At 40.9% G+C, this 25,260-nt stretch overlaps 1 protein-coding gene across 2 annotated transcripts in view; it reads left to right on the top strand.

The window, feature by feature from the left end:
• The window catches only part of TUT1 (terminal uridylyl transferase 1, U6 snRNA-specific), a 42,476-nt gene extending 23,914 nt beyond the window's left edge, over positions 1-18,562 (top strand). The window contains exons 3-10 of one of the 2 annotated variants that reach the window (XM_089652875.1): positions 587-787; positions 2,917-3,031; positions 3,107-3,351; positions 9,903-10,090; positions 10,196-10,305; positions 13,423-13,545; positions 13,625-13,717; positions 17,314-18,562. In XM_089652875.1, the coding sequence (XP_089509001.1) occupies positions 587-787; positions 2,917-3,031; positions 3,107-3,351; positions 9,903-10,090; positions 10,196-10,305; positions 13,423-13,545; positions 13,625-13,717; positions 17,314-18,425 (2,187 nt within the window). In that variant the 3' untranslated portion in view covers positions 18,426-18,562. The remainder of the gene's footprint in view (positions 1-586; positions 788-2,916; positions 3,032-3,106; positions 3,352-9,902; positions 10,091-10,195; positions 10,306-13,422; positions 13,546-13,624; positions 13,718-17,313) is intronic. The other variant, XM_089652876.1, reaches the window with a different exon arrangement.
• The last annotated feature ends 6,698 nt before the right edge of the window (positions 18,563-25,260 follow it).

Here is a 25,260-nt window from a genome sequence, read left to right as displayed (position 1 = left end):
AGCTTTAGCAATAAAACCTGGAAGCTGATTGATTTCTTTGCAGAAGTGCACCAGATTCTGAGTGAACCAGCTTTAGTAACTAAACCCCAATGTATCAGTGTGGAAATGCTTTGCTCCGAGCTCAGGAATGAAAATAAATTGTAATATTTCACCGTAGGGCGGAATGAATGAGAGTACTCTGCAATGTTTTCACAGTTTCATAATATTTTTGTGTGTGCTTTTTTTTATTCCTCTGTTGCAGTGTTAGCATGTTATAAAAAATTCACACAATAATGTTAAATTTAAGTGATAAATATTGCAGGGTCCTATGTATGAGGGTCAGGAAAAGGATTAGCTTCAGCTTTTCAGCTTGTACATTTTTGGGAACCATCTTTTCACTTCGCTTTCACACCTGATCACCATAATATTGAAAAACATATTTTTTCTCTAAATATGGAGGAAGTAAAATAGTGAAAATGCCACATACATTTATTCACAAAGCATGTAGAGTATTTTTTATTATGAGATAGAATCTGCTTGCCATTTACAGCAGTTTCACTGATAAAGGACTGACTCTTCATATATGTGAATTTGCTTCCTTTTGTAGGGTCTTTATGCCATTGTGGAGTTTGAGAATTCAGATGGAGTCAGTGCCACCCTTGAAGAACATGATATTAAACTAGAGGGGCAGCGACTAAAGGTAAAACCTCGAGAGAAAAAAGAATTCAAGAAAAGGAGAGCAGGAACACGAAACTTGCAGCCTCCTGACCCGGAGGCGCTGAGCAAGGAACTTATCCACTGCAAGGATGTGAGTGTAAACCCCAGCGCTGCACCCCCCTTTCCCCTCCCTTTAACCACTTGCCCTCAAAAGGGTTTACCCCCCTTCCTGACCAGGCCATTTTTTGTGATACGGCGCTGCGTTACTTTAACAATTGCGCGGTCACGCAACACTGCACCCATATGAAATTTACAGCGGTTTTCTCCCACAAATAGAGCTTTCTTTCGGTGGTATTTGATTGCTTCTGCATTTTTTTTATTTTTTGCGCTATAAACAAAAAAGACCAGACAATTTAAAAAAAAAATTTATATTTTTGACTTTTTGCTATTAAACATGTCCAGTAAAAAAAAAATTTTAAAAATTTTATTTCGTCATAAATTTAGGCCAAAATGTATTCTGCTACATGTCTTTGCTAAAAAAAAAAATCCCAATACGTGTAAATGAATTGGTTTACGTGAAAGTTATAGCATTTACAAATGGCGGTATATATACTGGAATTTTTTTTTTTTTACTAGTAATGGCGGCGATCAGCGACTTATAGCAGGACTGCGGCAGGCATTCTGACACTGGGTGGGAACTAACTGTCACTGACATCACCAATACAGTGATCAGTGCTAATAAAAAAGCACTGACACTGGGCAGGAAGGGGTTAACATCAGTGGCGATTAAAGGGTTAACTGTGCTTTACACTGCAAGCATACTGCTTTGTATGGCTATGCTATGCAGAGCCATACAAAGCAGTGTGCAGGAGCTGACGGGAGAGATCTGCATTGTTTACATACAGTTCTCTCCCCCTCAGTGATACTCGGCGATCGCCTGGTGCCTGCAGGGAATCGCCAGTGCTGCTAATCGCCTGCTATAGGGCGGCGTGGAAGCGGTTAAAGTATTTTACCTGTGATATACTTATTACTCATTTTTCATTTTCTCGGATATGTTTAGTTACCTGTCCTTTCCCATCACTGTGAGTGATCTGTTCATACTTGGAACTCCAATGTGTAGAGAGCAAAATGACAGCTGGAATTATAATAACCTAAATGTAATTACCAGTGACATACAGGGCAGCTTACACTAGAAGCAGTGCATGCTGGGAGAAGTTACAGTGGTGAATCTGTAGCCTGCCTGTATAATACAGGAGGAAACTGTAGGTGAGTGATCTAGGAATAAATACATTTTTAAGTGAAATGTACAGTAGCCCTGTCCCCTGAAGTGCTGCGTCTCTTCATCTCTCCTTCGTGCATACAGAGTGTGGACTTGCTGCCTGCTATTCAGGGCACGGAGAAAGTGGACTCTGTCCACTTTTGTTGTGAATGATTTCAGCTGAAGAGCATTTTAATCACAAAAACACAAGCTCACATCAGCACAGGCCAGGCACTACACTAGGCTGTCTCAGACACATGTAGTAGCTGGTGTGTTCTCTTGTCAGCTTGTGTGTTTTTTCAAATGAAATTGCTCTTCTCCAGCTGGAATCATTCACAACAACAGACTTCCACTCCAGTCTTCCACTCTCTCCCTGCCCTGAATACTGGGTGGCAGGTCTGGATCCAGTGTATAAACTAAATGGGAGCGATGAGGAGACAGCACAGCAGGGGGATGTTCTATCTGACAGCTCAGAGTTGGGGTGGGGGGATGTACGGGCTCTGTGTGCATAACCTGTCACGCCCCCCTTCTGCTGTGCTTGTCAGTCAGAAATTTGTCTCTTGTGATCAGCGTTGTTGGGATAACTATCTGAGCAGGTGGAACGAACTATCCAACAGTCCTCAGTCCAGCAACACCTGCAACGATAGACACAGGGACTAGTGCGCACAGGGGCCTCTGGGTTATTTACCAGCTTTCTGATGATAGTTCTTTAAAGCTAGCTGATTAGAATGAGGTGTGACACTTACCGCATGCTGCAGGACATGGCAGGGGTAGGCACGTGAACCTAGACTTCTGGAGACATAAGGGAACTAATGGGACCTGCAAACCACAGTGCAGCCGATTGTCAATCAAACTAGATGCTAACCTGAAGGTCAGTAGTAGCTTTCATAGATACAATGTATCAATTGTGATGCTGTAAAAGTAGTTCTAGTCATAAATAAAAGGAAACCTTTCATCAAAATTAAGCAAACCTAAGATGTGGCAGAAGATAAATCTGTCTGTAAAATGTTGGTCTCTTGAAGGTGGAAGAACAAATGAAGAGCGTAGTCACACTGTGTTCTCCATCTCGTCATGAAAGCCATCTGCGGGAGCTGCTTCTGTCTCTGCTGAAAGAAACTTTCACCGAGTTCTTTCCAGGTGACTAAATACCACCATCCAAATGTCTGTTACTGTGTGCACTTCTTCTTGAATCGACATTTTTTTCTGTGACAGGCTGCCAGCTTCATCCTTTTGGTTCTTCAGTAAATGGCTTTGAGATCAGTGGCTGTGACCTAGATTTATATCTGGAGCTTGGGGAAGAATTGAATGGAGAGAAAGATGATGTTGAAGGTGCAGAGTCAAAAGAAGAAGATGTGAAGAATGATGGAGATGGAGAAAAGGTGGACTCTTTGGAAGTAGAAGAAGTGCAGGAAGATGAAATCATGGAAACTGAAGAGAAGTGTAGTGATGACGACGAGGTAAGGTCATGATCTGTTTAAGGGGTCGGTTCACACTAGAGAAAAGCAGCCCGGATGTTACATAGTTAGTCTGGCTAAAAAAAGACAAAAGTCCCTCCAGTTCAACCATTGAAAAAAAAAAAAGTTATAATCCTATACCCAGATTTGATCCAGAGGAAGGCAAAAAAAAAAAACCCCAGCAAAGCATGATCCCATTTGCTCCTGCTGGGAAAAAAATTCCTTCCTGATCCCCCGAAAGACAATCGGATATTCCCTGGATCAACTTTACCTAGAAATGTTAGTATCCAGTTATATTCTGTGTTTCTAAGAAAGAATCCAGGCCCTTTTTGAAGCAATCCACTGAGCTGGCCAGAACCAACTCTTGAGGGAGTCTATTCCACATTTTCACAGCTCTTACTGTGAAGAAACCTTTCCGTGTTTTGGAGATTAAATTTCTTTTCCTCCAGACGTAAAGAGTGCTCCCTTGTCCTCTGTGATGACCTCAGGGTGAATAGCTCTACACCGAGTTCACTATATGAACCACTGATGTATTTATACATGTTGATCATATCCTCCCTTAATCTCCTCTTCTCAAGAGAGAATAAATTCAGTTCCTCTAATCTTTCCTCATAGCTGATCTCCTCCATGCCTCTTATCAGTTTGGTTGCCCTTCTCTGTACTTTTTCCAGTTCCCTAATGTTCTTTTTGTGAATTGGTGTCCAAAACTGAACTGCATATTCCAGATTAGGTCTTACTAATGATTTGTACCGGGGGAAATGATATCTCTCTCTTATAATACAAGAGAGGATGTTCCTCGCTTTAGAAATCGCAGCTTGGCATTGCATGCCATTATTAAGCTTGTGATCTACCAGAACTCCCAGATCCTTCTCTACCATTGATTCCCCCAGTTGTACCCCCCCTAGTATGTATGATGCATGCGTATTCTTAGCCCCAAAGTGCAGAACCTTACATTTATCAACATTAAACCTCATTTGCCACATAGTTGCCCAATTAAACAGTGCATTGAGGTCAGCTTGAAAGTTGGAGATATCCTGTAAGGAGTTTATTCCACTGCACAGCTTGGTGTCATCTGCAAAGACTGAAATTGGATTTTTAATCCCAGACCCTATATTGTTTATAAATGTATTAATAAGTAAGGGTCCCAACGCTGAACCTTGGGGTACACCACTAACGACCCTAGACCATTCAGAGTATGAATCATTAACCACTACTCTCTGAATACGATCTTTTAGCCAGTTTTCTATCCATTTACATACAGTTTTATCCAAGCCTGTAGACTTTACCTTACACATGAGTGGGGAACTGGGTCAAATGATTTTCCAAATGTGTTTCCACATACGCGTTTTTGCGCATTCCGTGTGTTTTTTTTTATGCTTTCCAGTTCATTTTTTCCTCTCTGGTTTTCTTCATTTTTGATGCGTTTTACCATGTTCCAGTACAGATCTGTGAGGGAAAAATGCAGCATGTTCTACTTTTTCTTTTTTTCTGCATCTGGAACGCACTGGAACTGCAAGCACTGATGTGAACTATGTTCCGGAATGTTCTATGAAGACGTTTCAGAAGAAATTCTATGAAAAAAGTTCTGGAATGTTCTATGGATTATATTCCAGAATGTTATGTGAAGAAGTTACAGAAGAATTTTCTATGAAAACTGTTCCGGAATGTAGTATGGATAATGTTCCGCAACTTCTTCATAAAACATTCTTCCGAAACATTTTTTAAAGAACATGCCAGCACATTTTTCATAGAACATGCCAGCACATTTTTCATAGAACATGCCAGCACATTTTTCATAGAACATGCTGTAACGGAACCGGTACCCGACCGCACTTGGGTATATTCCGTTATACCGCAGCTTCCCCTGTCCGAACACCATCCACGGACGACACCCTTGAAATCCCTCAGGAAATAGACAGCACCCAGCTCTTCTTAAACAGGAAGCCAACTTCATTTATTTTAACACAAAACACAGGATATATACAGAGGGCGGGGAAACAGAACCAGGAACAGGAAATACATCATCAGCCTGCCCCATCAGTGGGAGGCTGCAGGAAACACCTCATCACCCCTCCCCATCCAACCAAGACACAGAACAATGGGATGAAGCACATGACATAGAACATTAGGCAACCACATGGCAGGGACACATGCATCCCATAATAGTTGGCTGGACAGGAAGACACAGCACAATGGGGGGTAGCACATGGCAAACAATGGACAGCCACATGGTTGAGAACAAAGACAAAGGACAACACTCAAATGCACAATACTGGGGCATTCACATTTACACACCCTGTACCCTAACAGGCACAGGGTCACTTAAACATAAGAATTTGGGGAGAAGATACAGATGTCCCCCCACACCCAAAAGTGACTCCCGTCACACATGCCAGCACATTTTTTCACAGAACATGCCAGCACATTTTTTCACAGAACATGCCAGCACATTTTTTCACAGAACATGCCAGCACATTTTTTCACAGAACATGCCAGCACATTTTTTCACAGAACATGCCAGCACATTTTTTCACAGAACATGCCAGCACATTTTTTCATAGAACATTCTAGAACACTTTTCATAGAATGTTCTGAAATTTCTTTACAGAACATTCCGGAACAATTTTCAAAGAACAGTACAGAATATTTTTCATAGAATATTCCAAAAGTTCTTCATAGAACATTACGGAACATTTTTCATAGAAAATTCTAGAATTTCTTTATAGAACATTCTTCCAGAACTTCTTCATGGAACATTCTTCTGGAACATTTTTTTAAAGAACATTCCAGAACATTATTCGTCAAACATTTTTCTGGAACTTCTTCACAGGACATGCCGGAACATTTTCCATAAAACATTCCAGAAGTTCTTCATAGAACAATCTTCCAGAAGTTCTTCATAGAACAATCTTCCAGAAGTTCTTCATAGAACAATCTTCCAGAAGTTCTTCATAGAACAATCTTTCAGAAGTTCTTCATAGAACAATCTTCCAGAAGTTCTTCATAGAACAATCTTCCAGAAGTTCTTCATAGAACAATCTTCCAGAAGTTCTTCATAGAACAATCTTCCAGAAGTTCTTCATAGAACAATCTTCGAGAAGTTCTTCATAGAACAATCTTCGAGAAGTTCTTCATAGAACAATCTTCGAGAAGTTCTTCATAGAACAATCTTCGAGAAGTTCTTCATAGAACAATCTTCGAGAAGTTCTTCATAGAACAATCTTCCAGAAGTTCTTCATAGAACAATCTTCCAGAAGTTCTTCATAGAACAATCTTCCAGAAGTTCTTCATAGAACAATCTTCCAGAAGTTCTTCATAGAACAATCTTCCAGAAGTTCTTCATAGAACAATCTTCCAGAAGTTCTTCATAGAACAATCTTCCAGAAGTTCTTCATAGAACAATCTTCCAGAAGTTCTTCATAGAACAATCTTCCAGAAGTTCTTCATAGAACAATCTTCCAGAAGTTCTTCATAGAACAATCTTCCAGAAGTTCTTCATAGAACAATCTTCCAGAAGTTCTTCATAGAACAATCTTCCAGAAGTTCTTCATAGAACAATCTTCCAGAAGTTCTTCATAGAACAATCTTCCAGAAGTTCTTCATAGAACAATCTTCCAGAAGTTCTTCATAGAACAATCTTCCAGAAGTTCTTCATAGAACAATCTTCCAGAAGTTCTTCATAGAACAATCTTCCAGAAGTTCTTCATAGAACAATCTTCCAGAAGTTCTTCATAGAACAATCTTCCAGAAGTTCTTCATAGAACAATCTTCCAGAAGTTCTTCATAGAACATTGCAGAACATTTTTCATACAACATTCCAATGGAGCGGAATTTTGTTGAAACCGCCGGAGCGGAATTTTATAGAGCATTCCAGGACATTTTCCATAGGGCATTCCAGGACATTTTCCATAGGGCATTCCAGGACATTTTCCATAGGGCATTCCAGGACATTTTCCATTGAACGTTCCGGAACGTCTTCATTGGACGTTCCGGAACGTCTTCATTGGACGTTCCGGAACGTCTTCATTGGACGTTCCGGAACGTCTTCATTGGACGTCCCGGAACGTCTTCAATGGACGTCCCGGAGCTTCTTCAATGGACGTCCCGGAGCTTCTTCAATGGACGTCCCGGAGCGTCTTCAATGGACGTCCCGGAGCGTCTTCAATGGACGTCCCGGAGCGTCTTCAATGGACGTCCCGGAGCGTCTTCAATGGACGTCCCGGAGCGTCTTCAATGGACGTCCCGGAGCGTCTTCAATGGACGTCCCGGAGCGTCTTCAATGGACGTCCCGGAGCGTCTTCAATGGACGTCCCGGAGCGTCTTCAATGGACGTCCCGGAGCGTCTTCAATGGACGTCCCGGAGCGTCTTCAATGGACGTCCCGGAACATTTTTCATACAACATTCTGATGGAACAGTTTTCATACAACATTCTGATGGAACAGTTTTCATACAACATTCTGATGGAACAGTTTTCATACAACATTCTGATGGAACAGTTTTCATACAACATTCTGATGGAACAGTTTTCATACAACATTCTGATGGAACAGTTTTCATACAACATTCTGATGGAACAGTTTTCATACAACATTCTGATGGAACAGTTTTCATAGGCCAAAGAGATATAAGTAAATAGAAAATAGGTGAGCGCTAGGTAATAATGGGAAGCAGCTAGCACAGAAGACAGGTAACAATCCCCTCCGGAGAGAGTCAGTGATTGCAAGGGAGCAGTCAGAGGTGCATGGGGGGGGATATTGGAAAGCTGCAGGAAAGCCAAACTGACAGAGTTACTGCTGTTACAGTGCCTGAAGAGAAACAGCTTTTTTTCCTGGACTTTATTTCAAGACCATAATCTTTATGGAGTACTCCTCAGCTCTTTGGGCATCTTTGTTCTCACTTTTTCTCATCCTTCTGTGCAAGACCATAAAAAGGGAACACTCTACGGTTACATGGAACAGCACTCACACCAGCGGTTTTCCTCAGGACAAAGGCTCCCTTGATGACGGTCCATTCTAAAGCTCTAGGTGACGGTCCATTCTAAAGCTCTAGGTGACGGTCCATTCTAAAGACCTAGGTGACGGTCCATTCTAAAGACCTAGGTGACGGTCCATTCTAAAGACCTAGGTGACGGTCCATTCTAAAGCTCTAGGTGACGGTCCATTCTAACCTCTTGGCTGCCCCCTACCTCAAGATGTTCAAGATGTATTGCTTGAAATGCCTGTTACCAGTCACATTCTGGTGAGTGTACATCTATTAGAGGTGGCGGATTCCCTTATGTGATTGTTATCACCTTCACATCCAGCACTTTAGTTCGCTGCACTTTATTATTTCAACGGACACTTATGTGGATTATACCATATCACGGACAATATTAATTTTGATTATCCATAATATTTGGCTATCTACCTGTTATATTATAAAATATATTATTTTGCTATTTACCCAACATATATATTTTATATTTATTTATATTGCATACGATATCACGGGCATTATATATGCATGTTTTGAGACACTTTATAATATATTTGTTTGATTGGTTTTTGCATTTTTTTTTATGATGCACTTTGCTGTTCCATATTACCTATTCAGTTTTTAACACATTAATTAGTTGTGTTATATCATATGATTTAGCAAATTTTTTTCTGCACTTTAAACGATGCACTTTACTGTTCCGCTTTAACATATATTGATACATTTTTCAGGTGATGCACTTTGTTTTATTTTAGTACCATAGCGCTGCACTTGTTTACATATTCAATTTTGGGGATTACCTGTCTTCTGTGCTAGCTGCTTCCTATTATTACCTAGCGCTCACCTATTTTCTATTCTTTACTTATATCTCTTTGGCCTATGAAAACTGTTCCATCAGAATGTTGTATGAAAAATGTTGCATTGGAATGTTGTATGAAAAATGTTCTGCAATGTTCTATGAAGTTCTGGAAGAATGTTCTATGAAAAATGTTCCGGAATGTTAAATGGAGAATGTTCTGTGAAGAAATTCCAGAATGTTCTATGAAAAATGTTCTGGAATGTTATATGGAAAATGTTCTGTAGGAATGTTCTTTGAAGAAATTCTGTAATGTGTGCAAAATGTTCCGGAATGTTTTATGAAAAATGTTCCAGAATGTTCTGTAAAGAAATTTCAGGATGTTCTGTGAAAAATTTGCCGGAATGTTCTATGAAAATGTTCCGGAATGTTCTATGAAAATGTTCCGGAATATTTTATGAAAAAATGTTCCGTAATATTTTATGAAAAAATGTTCTGGAATGTTTTATGAAAAAATGTTCTGGAATGTTCTATAAAGAACTTCCGGAATGTTCTAGAAAAAGTTCTGAAATGGAAAATGAAATTGACATCTTAAAAAAAAAAATGGAGCATCTACAGTTGTGGAAGTTGAGGTGGATTTCGAGGATCGGTAGATCTTTCATGCCTTGTTTTTGGTGACTGTTGTGTTCTAAGTCTTGTTTATGCATTTTGATTATCGCAATACAAACTCATGGATACAGGATTAATAAAGCTGGATCATTTAACCATTTCTCTCCCTTACAGAATATTACTCCTGGCCTGTCCTTGAAGGGTCTCTCCAATGAGGAAATCCTTAATTTAGTTGACAGAGTTCTACGTCAGTGTGTTCCTGGAGTACACGGAGTTCAAACTGTTCCTTCTGCACGGCGCCCAGTAATACGATTCCAACACAAGACTTCAGGGCTCAGGGGAGACATCACTCTCAATAACAGGTACCCTTGTCATTTCAGTATATTGTGTCAAAATTTGTTCCGTGTTTTGTTTAACTTCCAATATATTTTGCTATTTTATTTCCCTTTTTTTTTTTTTAACCCTAGGCTTGCCCTGCGTAACTCTTTCTACTTGCGTCTCTGTTCTGACTTAGACCCTCGGGTCCCACAGCTTGTGTACACTGTGAGATACTGGGCTAGAGTGAACCAGCTAGCAGGTAAGAATACAGATTAGGGTTAGGGGGAAGACCTAACCACTTGCCTACCGGGCACTTATACCCCCCTCAGATCCCTGCTCTGACAACTGCAGGTTCTCGGCAGTACTTTCTTCACGTTCTGACAGCATGAGGAAAGTGGTAAAAGGCCGCTGTGATTGGCCTTTTACCACATCGCGTGATCAGCTGTGTCCGTAGGATGCGCTCATTAAAGTACACACAGGCAGTCGATCTTCTTTTCCAGCACTCTTTCACCCAGGAAGAGAAGAGAACACCACACAGTGGGATAAAGCAGTGCACTTTGCACCCACACACGTTAAGCCCTTTTTACCTCTTGATCACCCTTAGAACATTGATCACCACTGTCATCCAGCCAGTGCCATTATTCACTGTACTACTATCCCTTGCGACATCAGATAGCGCCAGTTTGAGTTAGTGTCCCTCCCAGCCAGGGTCAGTTAACTTTAGATTGCTCACACACTATCACACTATAGCTTGCTGATCACTGCCATTACTAGTATTTTATATGTACGGATCAACACATTGTCACTAACAGAATTATACTAGTATTCCCTTTAGTATAGTGTCCCCAAAAATGCAGTGTTAGCAGGATCAGCCCCAATGCCTGCCAGCACTTGCATTTAGCCCATTCAACAAGATCGCTGTCACCTGTGATACATTGTACACAAAACCACAGCATTAGCAGAATTAGGCCTGATCTCTGCTAGCACTAACAGGTGAATTTTATTTGTAGCTGTTCAAGCAGTAGCTGACAGCTAGGAACTCTTTTTCCTGTCCCCCCAAGGTACACCAGTGAAGAGACCTACAGGATTCTGAGTATGATGGATGAGTGCAAAGGGAAAGCCTCACTGTCAATATCCGCCTCAGAATTTGTATTCTTCACAAAGCAGTACAACCCTAACAGGGAGGTCGGGCGATGGAGAAGTGGTCCCTGCTAAGGCCAGGCATACCCAGCCCCAAGTGGCTAAAGTGCTATGAAGGCATGACTTGTCTCATATGCAGCAGGGTTCAAGTACTAGTGCTGCACTACCTTTTGGTGATCCGGCAAGCACCAGCAGCCTAGTACATCCTGGCATTTTACACACCAACACTGCAGTATCACATGGTGCCGTAGTGAGTCCCAGAAGTGCAGTCCAAGCTGTTGTCCTTCCGGATGTGCTTGCAAATCCTGATTGGCAGCCAACAGATTCCTCAGCACCAGTTATTCCCCCCATTCATTGCCCAACCTGGAATTCAGGTGAAAAGAGCAAATTTAACAACTCTCATTTTTGTTAGCTGTTTTTCATGGAAGACCTGAATCAGTTGATTGTGGACCAAACCAATCTATAAGCTGACTAGTGCTTTGCTGCCAACCCAAATACAACTCTTGCCAGACAATACACATGGAAACATGTCACGGTTTCCAAATGTAAAACTTTTTTGGGCCTAACCCTCAATATGGGCATTACAAAAAAGATTGAATTGCAGTATTTTAGTGACCTTGAATATGATCGCTTCTACAAAATTCGGCCCCTCATAAACTACTTCACTGAGAAGTTTGCAGATATGTATACGCCCCAACAAAATATCTGTTTAGACGAGTTCCTCATACATTTTACTGGCCGCCTTGCATTCAAGCAGTATCTCCCCAGCAAGTGCGCCAGATCTGGGGTCAAAATGTATAAGTACTGTGAGAGGGCAACGGACTATCCATGTAATTTTCGGTTTTACGAGGGAAAAAAAAAAACAAACAATAATGCATTTATTTTCATTTTTCAAAACTTTGTGTCAAAAAATTAGATCTGAAAACTACTAACCATGCCGCTTATCAAATACATTGGAGTGTCTACTTTCAAAAAAGGATTCATTTGGGGGGGGGGGGTGTTTGTACTATCCTGGTATATCAGAGCCTCCAAACTGTGATAGGTAGTCAGGCAATGAAGTGAGGGAATTACACCCTTTAAAAGCCTGTAGGGGTTATTTGGGGGTGTTTGTTCTGCCCTGGCATTTTAGCACTTCAAGAAATATGATAAGCAATCAGAAAGTAAAAGCTGCATAAATTCCAGTATATATACACTTTCACACCAATCAATATACACTTACTGGGATTTTTTTTTTTTTACCAAAGACATGTAGCAGAATACATTTTGCCCTAAATTTATGACAAAATTTGATTTTATTGGATATTTTCTATAACAGTGGAAATGATATATTTTAACATTTTTGGTCCTCTTTCATGTATATAATAAAAAAATAAACCCAGTGGTAACCAAATACCACCAAAAGAAAAGAAAGTTCTATTTGTGTGAAAAAATGATAAAAATTTCATGTTGCATACAGTATTGAATGATAAGAGCAAAGTGTTTTTGAAAGGATATTCCTCCAGGATTTCTAGTGTTAATATGTGGTTACACCCCTTTAGCGCCTGATAGATAACATTGAGTCCTGTTGTGACTTACTTGTTTGATTTGGAGCACTATTGGATCCCATTGGATTACTTGGGGCACCATTTATGTTATTTGGTCCTTTTAGGACCTCGTATTGACACTTGTCACACGTGATTATTTATGATTTTTCTGGCACTATTTAATATTGTGTGTTTGTTATTTGTATCACTAATTTTGCACTGTTTCACTTATTCATTTATGTGTGAAGAATTTTTATGGTAGTAGTGCTGCATCATTTGTGTTTCATTTATATTTTTTGTCTATGGGTATATGACTGTATGTAGCAGCTTTACCTTTGTTGGTAGGTATTAGTTTTTAGGTAGGAGCGCAGGAGTTTGTCACATAAATGCACATACAAGCTTTTGGGATTTGAGCACAGGTATGTCTTGTTTCAGCCAATCAAGGAAGTGTCGTGCTTCCCAGCATCTGTATCCCCTTAAAGGGCTAGGAGGTGCCGGCACCAAGGGGTTAAAGTGTAAATTCTGTGTATTATCCTGTACTTCTTGGGACTTTTGCACCCATATTTCTGAATTCTATGAATGTTATGTTTTTTTGTTTTTGTTTGTTTGGTTCTGTACTATTCAGTAGATGTTAAAATATCACTGATCGTGAATTGTCCAAGGAAAGCCAGCACATTCATCTTCACTAATGCATCTATTTTCCCAACACTTAGGTAACCCATTAGGGGGTGGGCCCCTGCTGAATAATTACGCTTTGACATTACTTATTATTTTCTTCCTACAATCAAGGAGCCCTGTGGTTATTCCCAGTCTATGCCAACTGAGAGAGATGGCTGGTGAGTGTTTTATAGCTTATATTGCCAAGAATGCACAGTTTATAGACACGTTGTAGCAGTTGACATGTTTGTGTTTTAGCTGAAGAGGACACGCATGTCATTGATAGCTGGGACTGCACTTTTCCCTCTGATCCAACGAAAATACAACCTAGTAAAAATGAGCAGAGTCTTGGTGAGCTATTCCTTTTTCATTAATAGTTTTACTTTGCTGTGTGTTTTAGGTTGGAACTTTTACTTTTAAAATGATCTTGATGAGCAAGAAACGGAAACCTAACAATTGAGAGATGTCCACCCTGCAACTTTTGTTAATTTTAATCTAGCAAAGGCCATCTATTTATACTTTGCACTTATTTTACTTATTGTTTAACTGATCAATGACAAATCAAAGAAAACAGACCGGTCATACAACACAGGATTGTTACTTTGTGTGCATGATCCTCATTTGTTATAAAAATAGCAGTCACCTAAGATATGATATGAAAAGAAATAAAGCTCACATTTCATTATTATTATAGAAATACTGCAACAGGGCGGCAGGGCTGTGCAAAATCTTATGTATATATACGTGATTTTGCATTTCCGGAAAGGGGGTACGTGCCCTACCCACGCCGCCATTGGAAGCCTCAGCTGTTGATCACCAGGTCCCAGCCAGTGATTCCCCGCCGGCATCTGGCGATCTCCGAGTATCACTGTCGGGGGAGAGACCTGTATGTAAACAATACAGATCTCTCCCCTGTCATCCCCTTCACAGAGCAGAGCAATACAAAGCAATGTGCTGACACGGTAAAACACAGCACACAGTTAACCCTTTGATCGCCCTAGATGATAACCCCTTCCTGCCCAGTATCATTCGTACAGTATCAGTGCTTTTTATTAGCACTGATCACTGTATTGGTGTCACTGGGGATGTCAGTGACAGTCAGTTCCCTCCCAGTGTCAGAATGCCCGCCACAGCCCCGCTATAAGTTGCTGATTGCCACCATTACTAGTATAAAAAAAATTATAATCTATACCGCCGTTTGTAAACGCTATACCTTTCACTTAAACCAATTAGTTTACATATATTTGGATTTTTTTTTAGCAAAGACATGTAGCAGAATACATTTTGGCCTAAATTTATGACGAAATTAGATTTTTGAAATTTTTTTTACTGGACATGTTTAATAGCAAAAAGTCAAAAATATTATTTTTTTCTCAAAATTGTTGGGTTTTTTTTGTTCATAGTGCATAAAATAAAAACCGCCAAAGCGATTAATTAACACTGAAAGAAAGCTCCAATTGTGTGTAAAAAAAGGACATAAATTTCAATTTGGTGCGCGTTGCATGACTGCACAATTGTCAGTTAAAGTAACGCAGCGCTGTATTGCAAAAAAATGGCCTGGTCAGGGAGGGGGTAAATTCTCTGGAGGGCAAGTAGTTAAAGCGGTTGTAAAGGCTCAAGGTTTTTTACCTTCATGCATTCTATAGAAGGTAAAAGACCTTCTGTGTGCAGCAGTGCCCCCAGACCCCTCAATACTTACCTGAGCCCCATCAAGATCCAATGATGTACACGACAGCCTCAGCTGTCCCGGGTCTCTGTCTCCTTATTGGCTGAGACAGTAAGCAGGAGCCATTGGCTCCCGCTGCTGTCAATCACAGCCAGTTGGCCTGTGAGGAGAGGGGAGGGGCCAAGCTGCGGCTCCATGTGTGAATGAACACACGGAGCAGCAGGTGCCCCCATAGCAAGCTTCTTGCTATGGGGGCACCCGACAGAAAGGAAGAGCCAGGAGAGCTTGCGGGGGACCCAAGAAGAGGAGGCTTCAGGTTGCTCTGTGCAAAACCACTGCACACAGCAGGTAAGTATAGTTGTTATAAAAATATTTAAAAAATGAAGCGTTAGAATCATTTTAAACAAAAACAGTTTGAAAAACTGTGGGGCCCAGCAATGAATTAAAGTACAATTATCAGCTGGCACAACATTCTATGTATAAAAAGGCCTCAACTAATTGCATTGTGAATAAAAAAAGCAAAAGTAGCTATTTATAGGCAGGATGATGTTGCAATGTAGATGCCAATTTTCTTGGATCTTTTAGGCCGCATGGACCACTGCTGCTACATTACGTCACTATAACTGGTGATGGAGAGCTGCAACCTGCAGGAAAGCTTTGCAATAAATGTATCTTGGGAACAAATTTGATTCTGGTATATATTTTTCCAGTGTAAATTAGGACTAAATGAAGTGTAACTTGAAGAGGAATTTCACCCTTTCCCCACCCCTCACACCCCCACCCCCTATTTTTTTTTTTTCACTTCTCTGATCCTGGGTTGTGTACAATTAAGTTCCACCCACAGAGCCCATCCAGCGTTGTCATGAGTTGTTCTCAGTAACCGCTGCTGGGTCCCGTGCCGCCATGTTTTTTCTGTGACGCCATCTAAAGGCTGTGCTGGCTCTTCCGGGTTCTGGCATAGCCTTCCGATGACGCACTGCTAGGCCCGCCCCCTTCTTTGTTAGTAAATGGAGTGTTGAGCAGGGCTACCTAAAAGGATTTGAACATCACATATCCCAGGAAGCACCATGGCAGTGATGTAATGTGCCTAGGCAAATGATGGAGGATGGGGGGGGGGGGGCAGGCCATAAATTGTTAAAAAAAAAAAGGTACATCCTTGTTTACATAACAAAAAACAAAGCAAACAAGCACAATATATGTTCAGCATATGGGGGTGGGATGAAAATGAGCAAAGCACATCTTGAGGGTGAAGATCCACTTTAAGCCATGGAAGCCGATGATTGATGCTACAAATACCATGGTTGTAACATAAAATATATATGTTAGTACTTACCCAGCCTGTATAGCATGCCTTTTATGTCACAGTGACTAGCTGCTGAAATACAGTTACTTTCTGCATCTAATTAGATTCTCCAATGTAAATACAGTGTGTATCTTAGATTAGATTCTCTTAGATTATAAGCTCCAAGGAGCAGGGCCCTCCTATCCCTCTTGTATTGAACTGTATTGTTGCTGTATTGTCTCCCGTTATATTGTAAAGTGCTGAGCAAACTGTTGGCGCTATATAAATCCTGTATATTATTAATAACAATATCTAAAGAAACACTCTTAAAGACGAACTATACTCACCTCTGCTCCCCGCCTGGCCGCTGATATCATTGGGTGGGCGGCTCCCAGGTCCCGATTGCCGGCCGCTGTCATTGGGCAGGCAGAGATGACATCACCCATGCAGGCCATAGACGAGTCGTTTATGAAAAATCGGCCGATAATCACGCAGTTAGTGGGGCCAGCCCATCGGCCGTTTTTCGCGGATCTCCTCATTTATTTTTATTGGTCATGCTGGAAAATCCGCAAAAAACAGCCGTTGTTCGTGGACATGGGTGGCAGCATCAGCAACAGGGCCGACTGATTTTTTTGTCTATGGCCTGCCTCACATATGTGGGAGTTCAGTCAGATTCGGCTTTGCTGAATTTGTACAGTGAGCTGCGCATGCGTGGCTCACTGTACAGGCAGGTAAGTAACTTTAATGCAGAAGAGGTAAAGTATGTTTCTTCTCATTAAAATTCCTGTCTCTACCATTTTTATTTATTTATTTTACCTAAAGTTAATATACAATTGTCTAAATATGCGCAATATACAAAGCTAAGATTATTATCTGGTAAGGAAGATGTTATATAGGGGTGGTTCATTTTTTTACCAGTACATAATGGAACTGTAATCATAACTTGAATTGTTTTTTTATTACTACCTCCAATTAATGTTATTCTTTGTTGTTACTCAGGTTGTCTTCTGTCTGAGTTTTTCTCCTTTTTCTCTTCATTGGATTTACGTTCAAGCATCTTCTGTCCTCGAGATGGTGTAATCATCACCCTTCCTTTTACCTCTGCACCTCCATCCTGGGCTGATGGTTTTCGCCTAGGTGTATTCAATGTCCAGGATCCATTTGAATTGAGTCATAATGTGTGTAGCAATGTCAGTTCAAAAACAGCTCGACGCTTTAGCTCACAGTGTATCAGTGCTGCAAAGACCTGCCGTTCACCACTTTATTGCCTACGGTCATTATCCCGCCCTTGGGGCATAATTTCATTGTTACTACCTAATACTTCTGAGGGCAGTAAGAAAGAAGGTATAGATATCTCCATTCCATTAACAGGAACTTCATTGAAAGCTGTGACTTTGGCTGTCAAGAGGGTCTTAGTAGAGGTGTTGTTATGTAGTTGTGAGGAAGACTCAAGCTTGAAAAATGAGGCAGAAAATACAGGAAAAGGAAAAGATGAAATGAAAAGAAGTGGAGATGAAGGTGAACAGGCAGTGTCACACATGGAGGGACTCGTCATTGGCGATGAAAGGTCAGAGTTTAAAGCTGAAGAGTTAAATAAAGATGGGATGAAAACAGAACCACATGGAAGGAAACGAGAAAACACAGAGGAAATCCAGAATGATACCAAAAGAAGGAAAGTGGAATGTACAAATGAAGACTCGATTTTAGAGCAAGAAAGTATAGTTCCTGGGCAGAAAGAACATAAAAAAGGTAAAAAGACTAAAGGGCTAAAAGAACTTGCAAAGGAAAACGTGTCCCTCATGAGGATTAATGTATGGCATCAAGTGTGGGAAGGTAGACGCAGACAGCGGAGGGGCAAGTTTGGAGAGATGACCCAGAAAATAGAATTAGAGACTGCAGTGTCCCGTGCGTTGTCTTCTGGGACAATAGATAGTAAGCCATGCAAACCATTAATGAAAATAACTGTGAAGACCAAACAGACAAATGAGGGAAATGCACAGCTGCACCTTACTCCGGAGATGGATGATTATCAATGCAGCACTAATTTCTTACACTTTTTGAAAAGTTTTTTACCCCAGATGGTACAAGAAATTCTAAGCGGTGACGACTGAGTCATTTGGTTGTTCTTGATAAGATTTATGTCCATGGAGGAGAGAATTTTTTTCAATTCACTTTAGTCCTTGACTTTGACTAGTGGACTTTCCCAGCTTGTAGAATGATGTAAATAAATTTTTATAATTTACAAAGACTTAATGTTGTTCTTTATGTATTGTTTGCTCTTTTTCAACTCTTAGATTTAAAAATTTCATTTTATATAAAATAATTATACACACACACTGTACTGTGCAAAAGTTTTAGGCAGATGTGAAAATGCTGGAAATTAGGAATGTTTTAAGACAGACGCATTAATAGGTACAGGCAATAGGTCGCTATATAAGCAGATAGTCCGTGTCCAACCAAAATAAATAATGGGAGTCCTTCCAAAGTTCTCCGTGTACCCTGGTAAGGTCTTCTTTAAATCCACCAGTTCTTTGTGATCCTTAAATCTCCAAAATTCCTCAAAGCAATAAGTCGTCTTCTACCCTTAGTACCAGATTGACAGGTATTGCAAGCCTTTACTCAGAACTGATTGCTGTCCTGGTACTAGTGCCAAACTCCAAAATCAGCGATGTAAGTACTCAAAATTAAAAGTAAAGGATCATCTTGCAGAAGCTCTTTAGGATTGAACAAGACTTTAATAAAAGCGCTTACATAATATGCAGAGTTTGCAGCAGTGAAGATAGCCTTTGCAGAGTAAATGCAGCAGTAAAACTGGCCTTATAGCTCACTATTCTCAATGAAAAGTCCAGACCTCATCCAAATCGGTCTCGGCGATACTTCCGGTAATGTGTGATGTGACATCTTGACGCGTTTCGTCATCACAACTTTATCAAAATAAATTAATGTGCATTTAATTATTTATTTTTTAGAAGGATGAATTTATCCTTTAAGCCTAGATCATTTAATAATACATGACGACGGAAGTTTGGAAGCAGAGTAATATTTGTACCTTACACCTGCTATGTTGCTTTTATCTGTTTTTGGTGCCTGTGATAATACATACCATTCATGTGCAAACTCCCTTTCTCCATTAACCACTTGCCCTCCAGAGGATTTACTCCCCTTCCTGACCAGGCCTTTTTGTGCGATAGAGCGCTGCATTACATTAACTGCCAATTGCATGGTCATGCAATGCTGCACCCAAATGAAATTTGTTCTTTTTTCCCCCAGAAATTGAGCGTTCTTTCTGTGGTATTTGATCACTTCTGCGTGTTTTATTTTTTGCGCTATAAACAAAAAAAACCAACAGTTTTGGGGAAAAAAAACAATATTTTTGACTTTTTGCTTTAAAACCTATCCAGCAAAAAAAAATTTAACTCAAATTTTGTCATAAATTTAGGCCAAAATGTATTCTACATGTCTTTGTGAAAAAAAAAAAAATCCCAATACAGGTTTATGAATTTAATGCGTTCTCCGGGACATTTCGTATTGCGAAAAATTTGTAAACCAAAATGTGGTTTCCCATAGGAATGCATTGAAAACCAATTAATCCGTTCTGGAGGTCAGATAAAAGTGCTGGTTTTTAAATGTAATTACTGGCTTTTTTTTTCTTCACTATAGCTCAGAGAATCAGCTTTCACTTTCCCCCCAGCTAAAAGATAGAGAGAGAGTTTCCTTTTAGTTCATTTCCCCTAGTTAAAAGAAACAATGTTTCCTTTTAGTTTGTTTCCCGAGATAAAATAAACAAAGTATCCTTTAGCTTCTGGAAAAGTGACAGCTAATTCTGTGAGCTATAGTGAAAAAAAAAAAAAAAAAGCCGGCAATTACATTTAAAAATCGGCACCCACATACACTTCGTATTGTGAGAAAAATTCGTAAACAGGGATTATTTTCAATGGATTTTCATTGGTAAACCTAAAATTACGTTAACCAAAGTGTTCGTAAACTGAGGTACACCTGTAGTTGTAAATTAATTGGTTTATGTGAAAGTTATAGTGTCTATACAGTTATAGTGATGTATATCATTTTTTTTATTTTTTAATACTAGTAATGGCGGCGATCAGCGTCTTATAGGGGGTCTGCGGCGGGCATTGTGACACTGGGGGGAACTGACTAACTGCCACTGACATCTGGGGCAATCAAAGGGTTAACTGTGTGCTGTGTGTGTTTCACATTATGTGCTGTTTTACTATGTAAGCATGCTGCTTTGTATTGCTCTGTTATCCAGAGCAATACAAAACAGCATGCTGGTGCTGACGGGAGAAATCTGTATTGTTTACGAACAGACCTCTACCTGTCAGTGTTCCTCAGCGATCGCCGGGTGCCGGCAGGGAATCTCCGGCTGGGACCCAGTGATCGACAGTTGTAGCCGCCAGTGGCGGTGCAGGTAGGGCGGCGTGTGCCCCCTACCAGGAAATTTAAAATCACGTTTAGTCTTCATGCACACTTGACTTTTTTACAGCTGCTGTTTTTGGCTTTTGACGGGTTTTTTTTACAGCTAGTAAACTCCCCAGCATGTTATCCTACCGGTATGTGTCCATGCACACAGACTGTAATAAATGTTTGTTGGCTGGAAAAAAAAAACCCAGGACTAGTGGGTTTCTAGAGGAGTTTTTTAGCTGTTAAATGCTCTAACGCTGAAAAACGTGGCAAAATAGCATTTTTGGACCTTTTGTGACCAAAAAAAATTTGGGGGTAAAAAAAAACCTAAAAAAACGCAAACGTGGGAAACGCCACAAAACGTCCCTAAAGACTAATGCAAAAAAGCTGACAAACTCACGTTTTTAACATGACAGCTAATGTTACCAGCGTTATCAAAATGTCCCGTGTGCATGAGGGCTTATATATATGATTTTGTGCAGCCCTGCCGCCCTGTAGCAGTAGCTCTGCTATAGGGCGGTCGGGAAGTGGTTAACTGACATCCATCTGTCCTGGATTTATGGCTGAACAAACACCACCCAGAGGGACAACCACTCACGCTACTTACCTAGAAAGATGACTACCATCACCGTTTCATCAAACCTGCCTTGTCACTACCAATAAAGAGCATCTGATGATAATTGTCTCTTGAAGTTGGCCCTTGAAGCTGGTAAGAAGCAAGTTAGAATAATAATTATAGCATTAAAATGAGGATCATAATGCTAAGACTACACAGGTGATTTTAATCTCATGGCTACTGAGAGATTTAACCACTTCTTGGCATTCCTGTTTTACAGCACACTGAGATCAATGGTTTGTTACACACATGCTTCAGCAGTGTGAATAGTAAGCTTTTACAAAGCATTTGTAGAGCTTTCAGCAAGCTTTTAAATACCATACAGCTCCAATCTGTAACCAATCTTACAGCAGTCTTAAACCCAAAATAAAAAATGTAATAAATTGCAGCTTACCAACCTTTAGGTGTGGTGGCTGCACAAATTTTCTTTTTTTAAGCTTTTTTTTTTTTTACCCCCTCTGTGTTCACCTGGTGATCTGGCCAGTAACACATCTCCTGTATTAGACTGCCTCCACTCTGGAAGAAGGAGCACAGGGGGGCAACGCTGGTCAGCAGCAATGTAAATCTGGGGGGCGAGGCATGTTAGATACACTAGTGACTAGTGATTTAGATACACTAACAAGTTGAACTCCAGCTCACACTTTATAAGCAGTTACAGCGAACAGATTTTTCCTTTTTGGGATAAAGGTTTTACATTACAAAAAGCTGATTGTTGTAAGCACCCCTGGCAGTAGTAAATGGTTTGTCTCAGCCCTCTAACTGCTACATATGCAGAGCAGCGTGTTCTGTTGAAAAAAAACTTACTGTCCAGATCACCAGGTGAAAATAAAGGTAAGAAAGGCTGCAAGAGAATGCAGCCACCACATCTGAAGTGCAAGATAATGTTTACAGGACTGGATTAAGAGCATCATGGGCCTGCTGCTGAGGATTTTGCTGCGCCTTTTTGTGGAAATAAAATGAAATGCAAACTATTTTTTGTTAAAACAAATTAACCACTTCAAGTCCGGACACTTTCACCTCCTTCCTGCCCAGGCCAATTTTCAGCTTTCGGTGCTGTCACACTTTGAATGGCAATTGCGCGGTCATGCAACACTGTACCCATATGAATTTTTTAGCATTTTTTTGAGACAGATGTAACTTTATTTTGGTGGTATTTATTCACCACTGGGATTTTTATTTTTTTTGCTATATAAATGAAAGTCCAAACATTTAAAAAAAAAAATGTTTTTCTTATAAAATTTTGCAAATAAATAATCTTCATAAATATTGGCCAAAATGTATTCAGCTATCTTTTTAGTAAAAAAAAAAACCAAATTAGTGTATAACCAAAAATTATAATTTTTTTTAATTATTTTTTTAACATACTGTCACCCTAGCAGTACAGTGTCACCATATTGACACTGTACTACTTGTGGGGGGTGATGAAGATTTTTTTTTTTTTTTTTACACGGATTGCGTTTACACCCATAAAGGCTGTAAAAACAATCATTTCTCCTCTCTGAATGCATTCTTGCAGCCATTGAGAAATACTGTGAGAGCTGTGATTGGTCAGAGCTTGTCACATGGTACAAGACTGTTGTGAATAGCCTAGTACCATGTGACCTCTGTGATCAGTCCCAGATTTCACTAGTAGTAAGCAATGATGTCAGCAAGTGACATCTTCTTTACTCCTATTCATGTGATCACTGATTGGCCAATTAGTGATCACATGACCGGGACTTCACAGAGATGTCCCCTACAGCGATCGGTGCCGTGCACTCCCAGGGAGCATGCACAGGCAGTGAATGCGGGGGCCGTTTATAAACTGCAACCCGTTTTGGCACTGCTCCCCTCCGGCCGTTCATGTGCATGGGCTGGATGGGAAGTGGTTAAATGAGGGGGGGGGGTGTCAGCATGTCTTCTATGGTGGGCTTCTGTTAAGGGGGGGGGTCAGTATGTCTTCTATTAGGAGCTTCTGCTGACCAATGATCCTCCTTCACCCATCACCTCACTACAAAGCACATCCCCAACCACGCAGCACACCCAATGTTGGGAGAAGGGGGAGCCCAACACTCCAATCTGGTCTCTTCAGCCTTGCCAACCAGAGATAGCCTATCAGGAGGCTGCAAAGTAGAATCCCCACCCAGATTATCTCCAAGGCGCGACACTTGGCTACTAAGGGTGGTGGGCGGAGTTTGGCAGCTACAATGAAAGTGGGGGAGGCAGAGCAGGGTATTGGGGGACAAGTATGGCTAAATTGAGCAGATAGGGCACATGTCTGACACCCCATTGACACCTAACTTCCACCCTGTGCCCCATTAGTGCCTAACTTCCTCCCACCCTGTGCCCCATTAGTGCCTAACTTCCTCCCACCCTGTTCCCCATTAGTTCCTAACTTCCACCCTGTGCCCCATTAGTGCCTAACTTCCTCCCACCTTGCGCCCCATTAGCACCTACTTTCTCCCTAGAGCACGCTATCCAGCTTCTCTCACTGTAGCTGAAAAACCATGCCCACCACCTGTAGAACTAGAACACTGCCCCAAAGGACTTTTAGCGAATCAGGAAGCTACAAGGAGTTGCCGCCCATATTCAATTCAAGGGGCAGTGGTTTGACTCTAGAGGTGGTGGGCGGAGTTTGTCAGCTGTAGTGATAGAAGCAAGACGGGGCGCTTGAGGCATAAATTAGCCACGGCCAGTTCTTTTTGGGTAGCTGGGCCTATATTGAGGTAGGGGTCTGGAGATGCAGCTCCAATAGCCCCAATGTTAATCTGGCCCTCAATGTTTGCTTTTGGGTTTAATACTGCTTTAATGGGAGTTCTGGCTGCCACTTTAAACAAGCTGTAAGGCTTGGTTCACATATGTGCAGGTGGTGCAGCTGCAGATCCACACGAAAATCTGAGCAGCCGCACCACCCACACAGAGGAATGCAGACCTGTGGGCGGGTGCCATTACTTCTAATGGCACGCCACCCGCACTGGAAAATGCAACCATACTGGGACCCGAGGTTCCCGTGCGGGGACTTCTCTGCGTGTCCCGGGGCATGGGAGTCCATTCAAATTAATGGGTTCTCGTGCCCGTGCAAAACGTGGCCCGCACAGCTGCATAGATGTGAACCAGGGATTAGCAGGTGTCTTCAATACTTAAATCTTGTTGAACACAAACAGCACTCCCTTAACCACTTGCCCTCCAGAGGATTTACCCCCCTTCCTGACCAGGCCATTTTTTTGCAATACGGCACTGCGTTATTTTAACTGACAGTTGCGTGGTCATGCAACACTGCTCCCAAATTAAATTTGTCCTTTTTTCCCCCACAAATGGAGCTTTCTTTTGGTGGTATTTGCCTCTGCAGGTTTTTTTTTTTGCTATAAACAAAAAATACTGACAATTTGTAGAAAAAAAAACAATATTTTTGACATTTTGCTATTAAACATGTCCAGTAAAAAAAATTTTAAAAATCGAATTTCATCATAAATTTAGGCCAAAAATGTATTCAGCTACATGCCTTTGCTAAAAAAAAAAAATCCCAATACATGTAAATGAATTGGTTCACGTGAAGTTATAGCATCTAAAAATGGCGGTATAGATACTGGAATTTTTTTTTCTTTTATACTAGTAATGGAGGCGATCAGTGACTTATTGCGGGACTGTGGCAGGCATTCTGACACTGGGGAGAAACTGTCACTGACATCTCCAGTGACACTAATACAGTGATCAGTGCTAATAAAAAACACTGACACTGGGCAGGAAGGGGTTAACATGGGGCGATCAGAGGGTTAACTGTGTGCTGTGTTTTCACAATGTCAGCACATTCCTTTGTATTGCTCTGCTATGCAGAGCAATACAAAGCAGTGTGCTGGAGCTGACAGGGTAGAGATCTGTATTACTGTACAGAACCTTCCCCCATCAGTAATACTTGGTGATCGCCGGGTGCC

Source organism: Staurois parvus, unplaced genomic scaffold, assembly GCF_062004578.1.
Source record: "Staurois parvus isolate SC_StPar_1 unplaced genomic scaffold, SC_StPar_1.0 ptg000694l, whole genome shotgun sequence".
Classification (NCBI taxonomy): Eukaryota; Metazoa; Chordata; class Amphibia; order Anura; family Ranidae; genus Staurois; species Staurois parvus.
The sequence above is the reverse complement of the archived record's forward strand: the minus strand, read 5'-3'. Positions and strand labels throughout refer to the sequence as shown.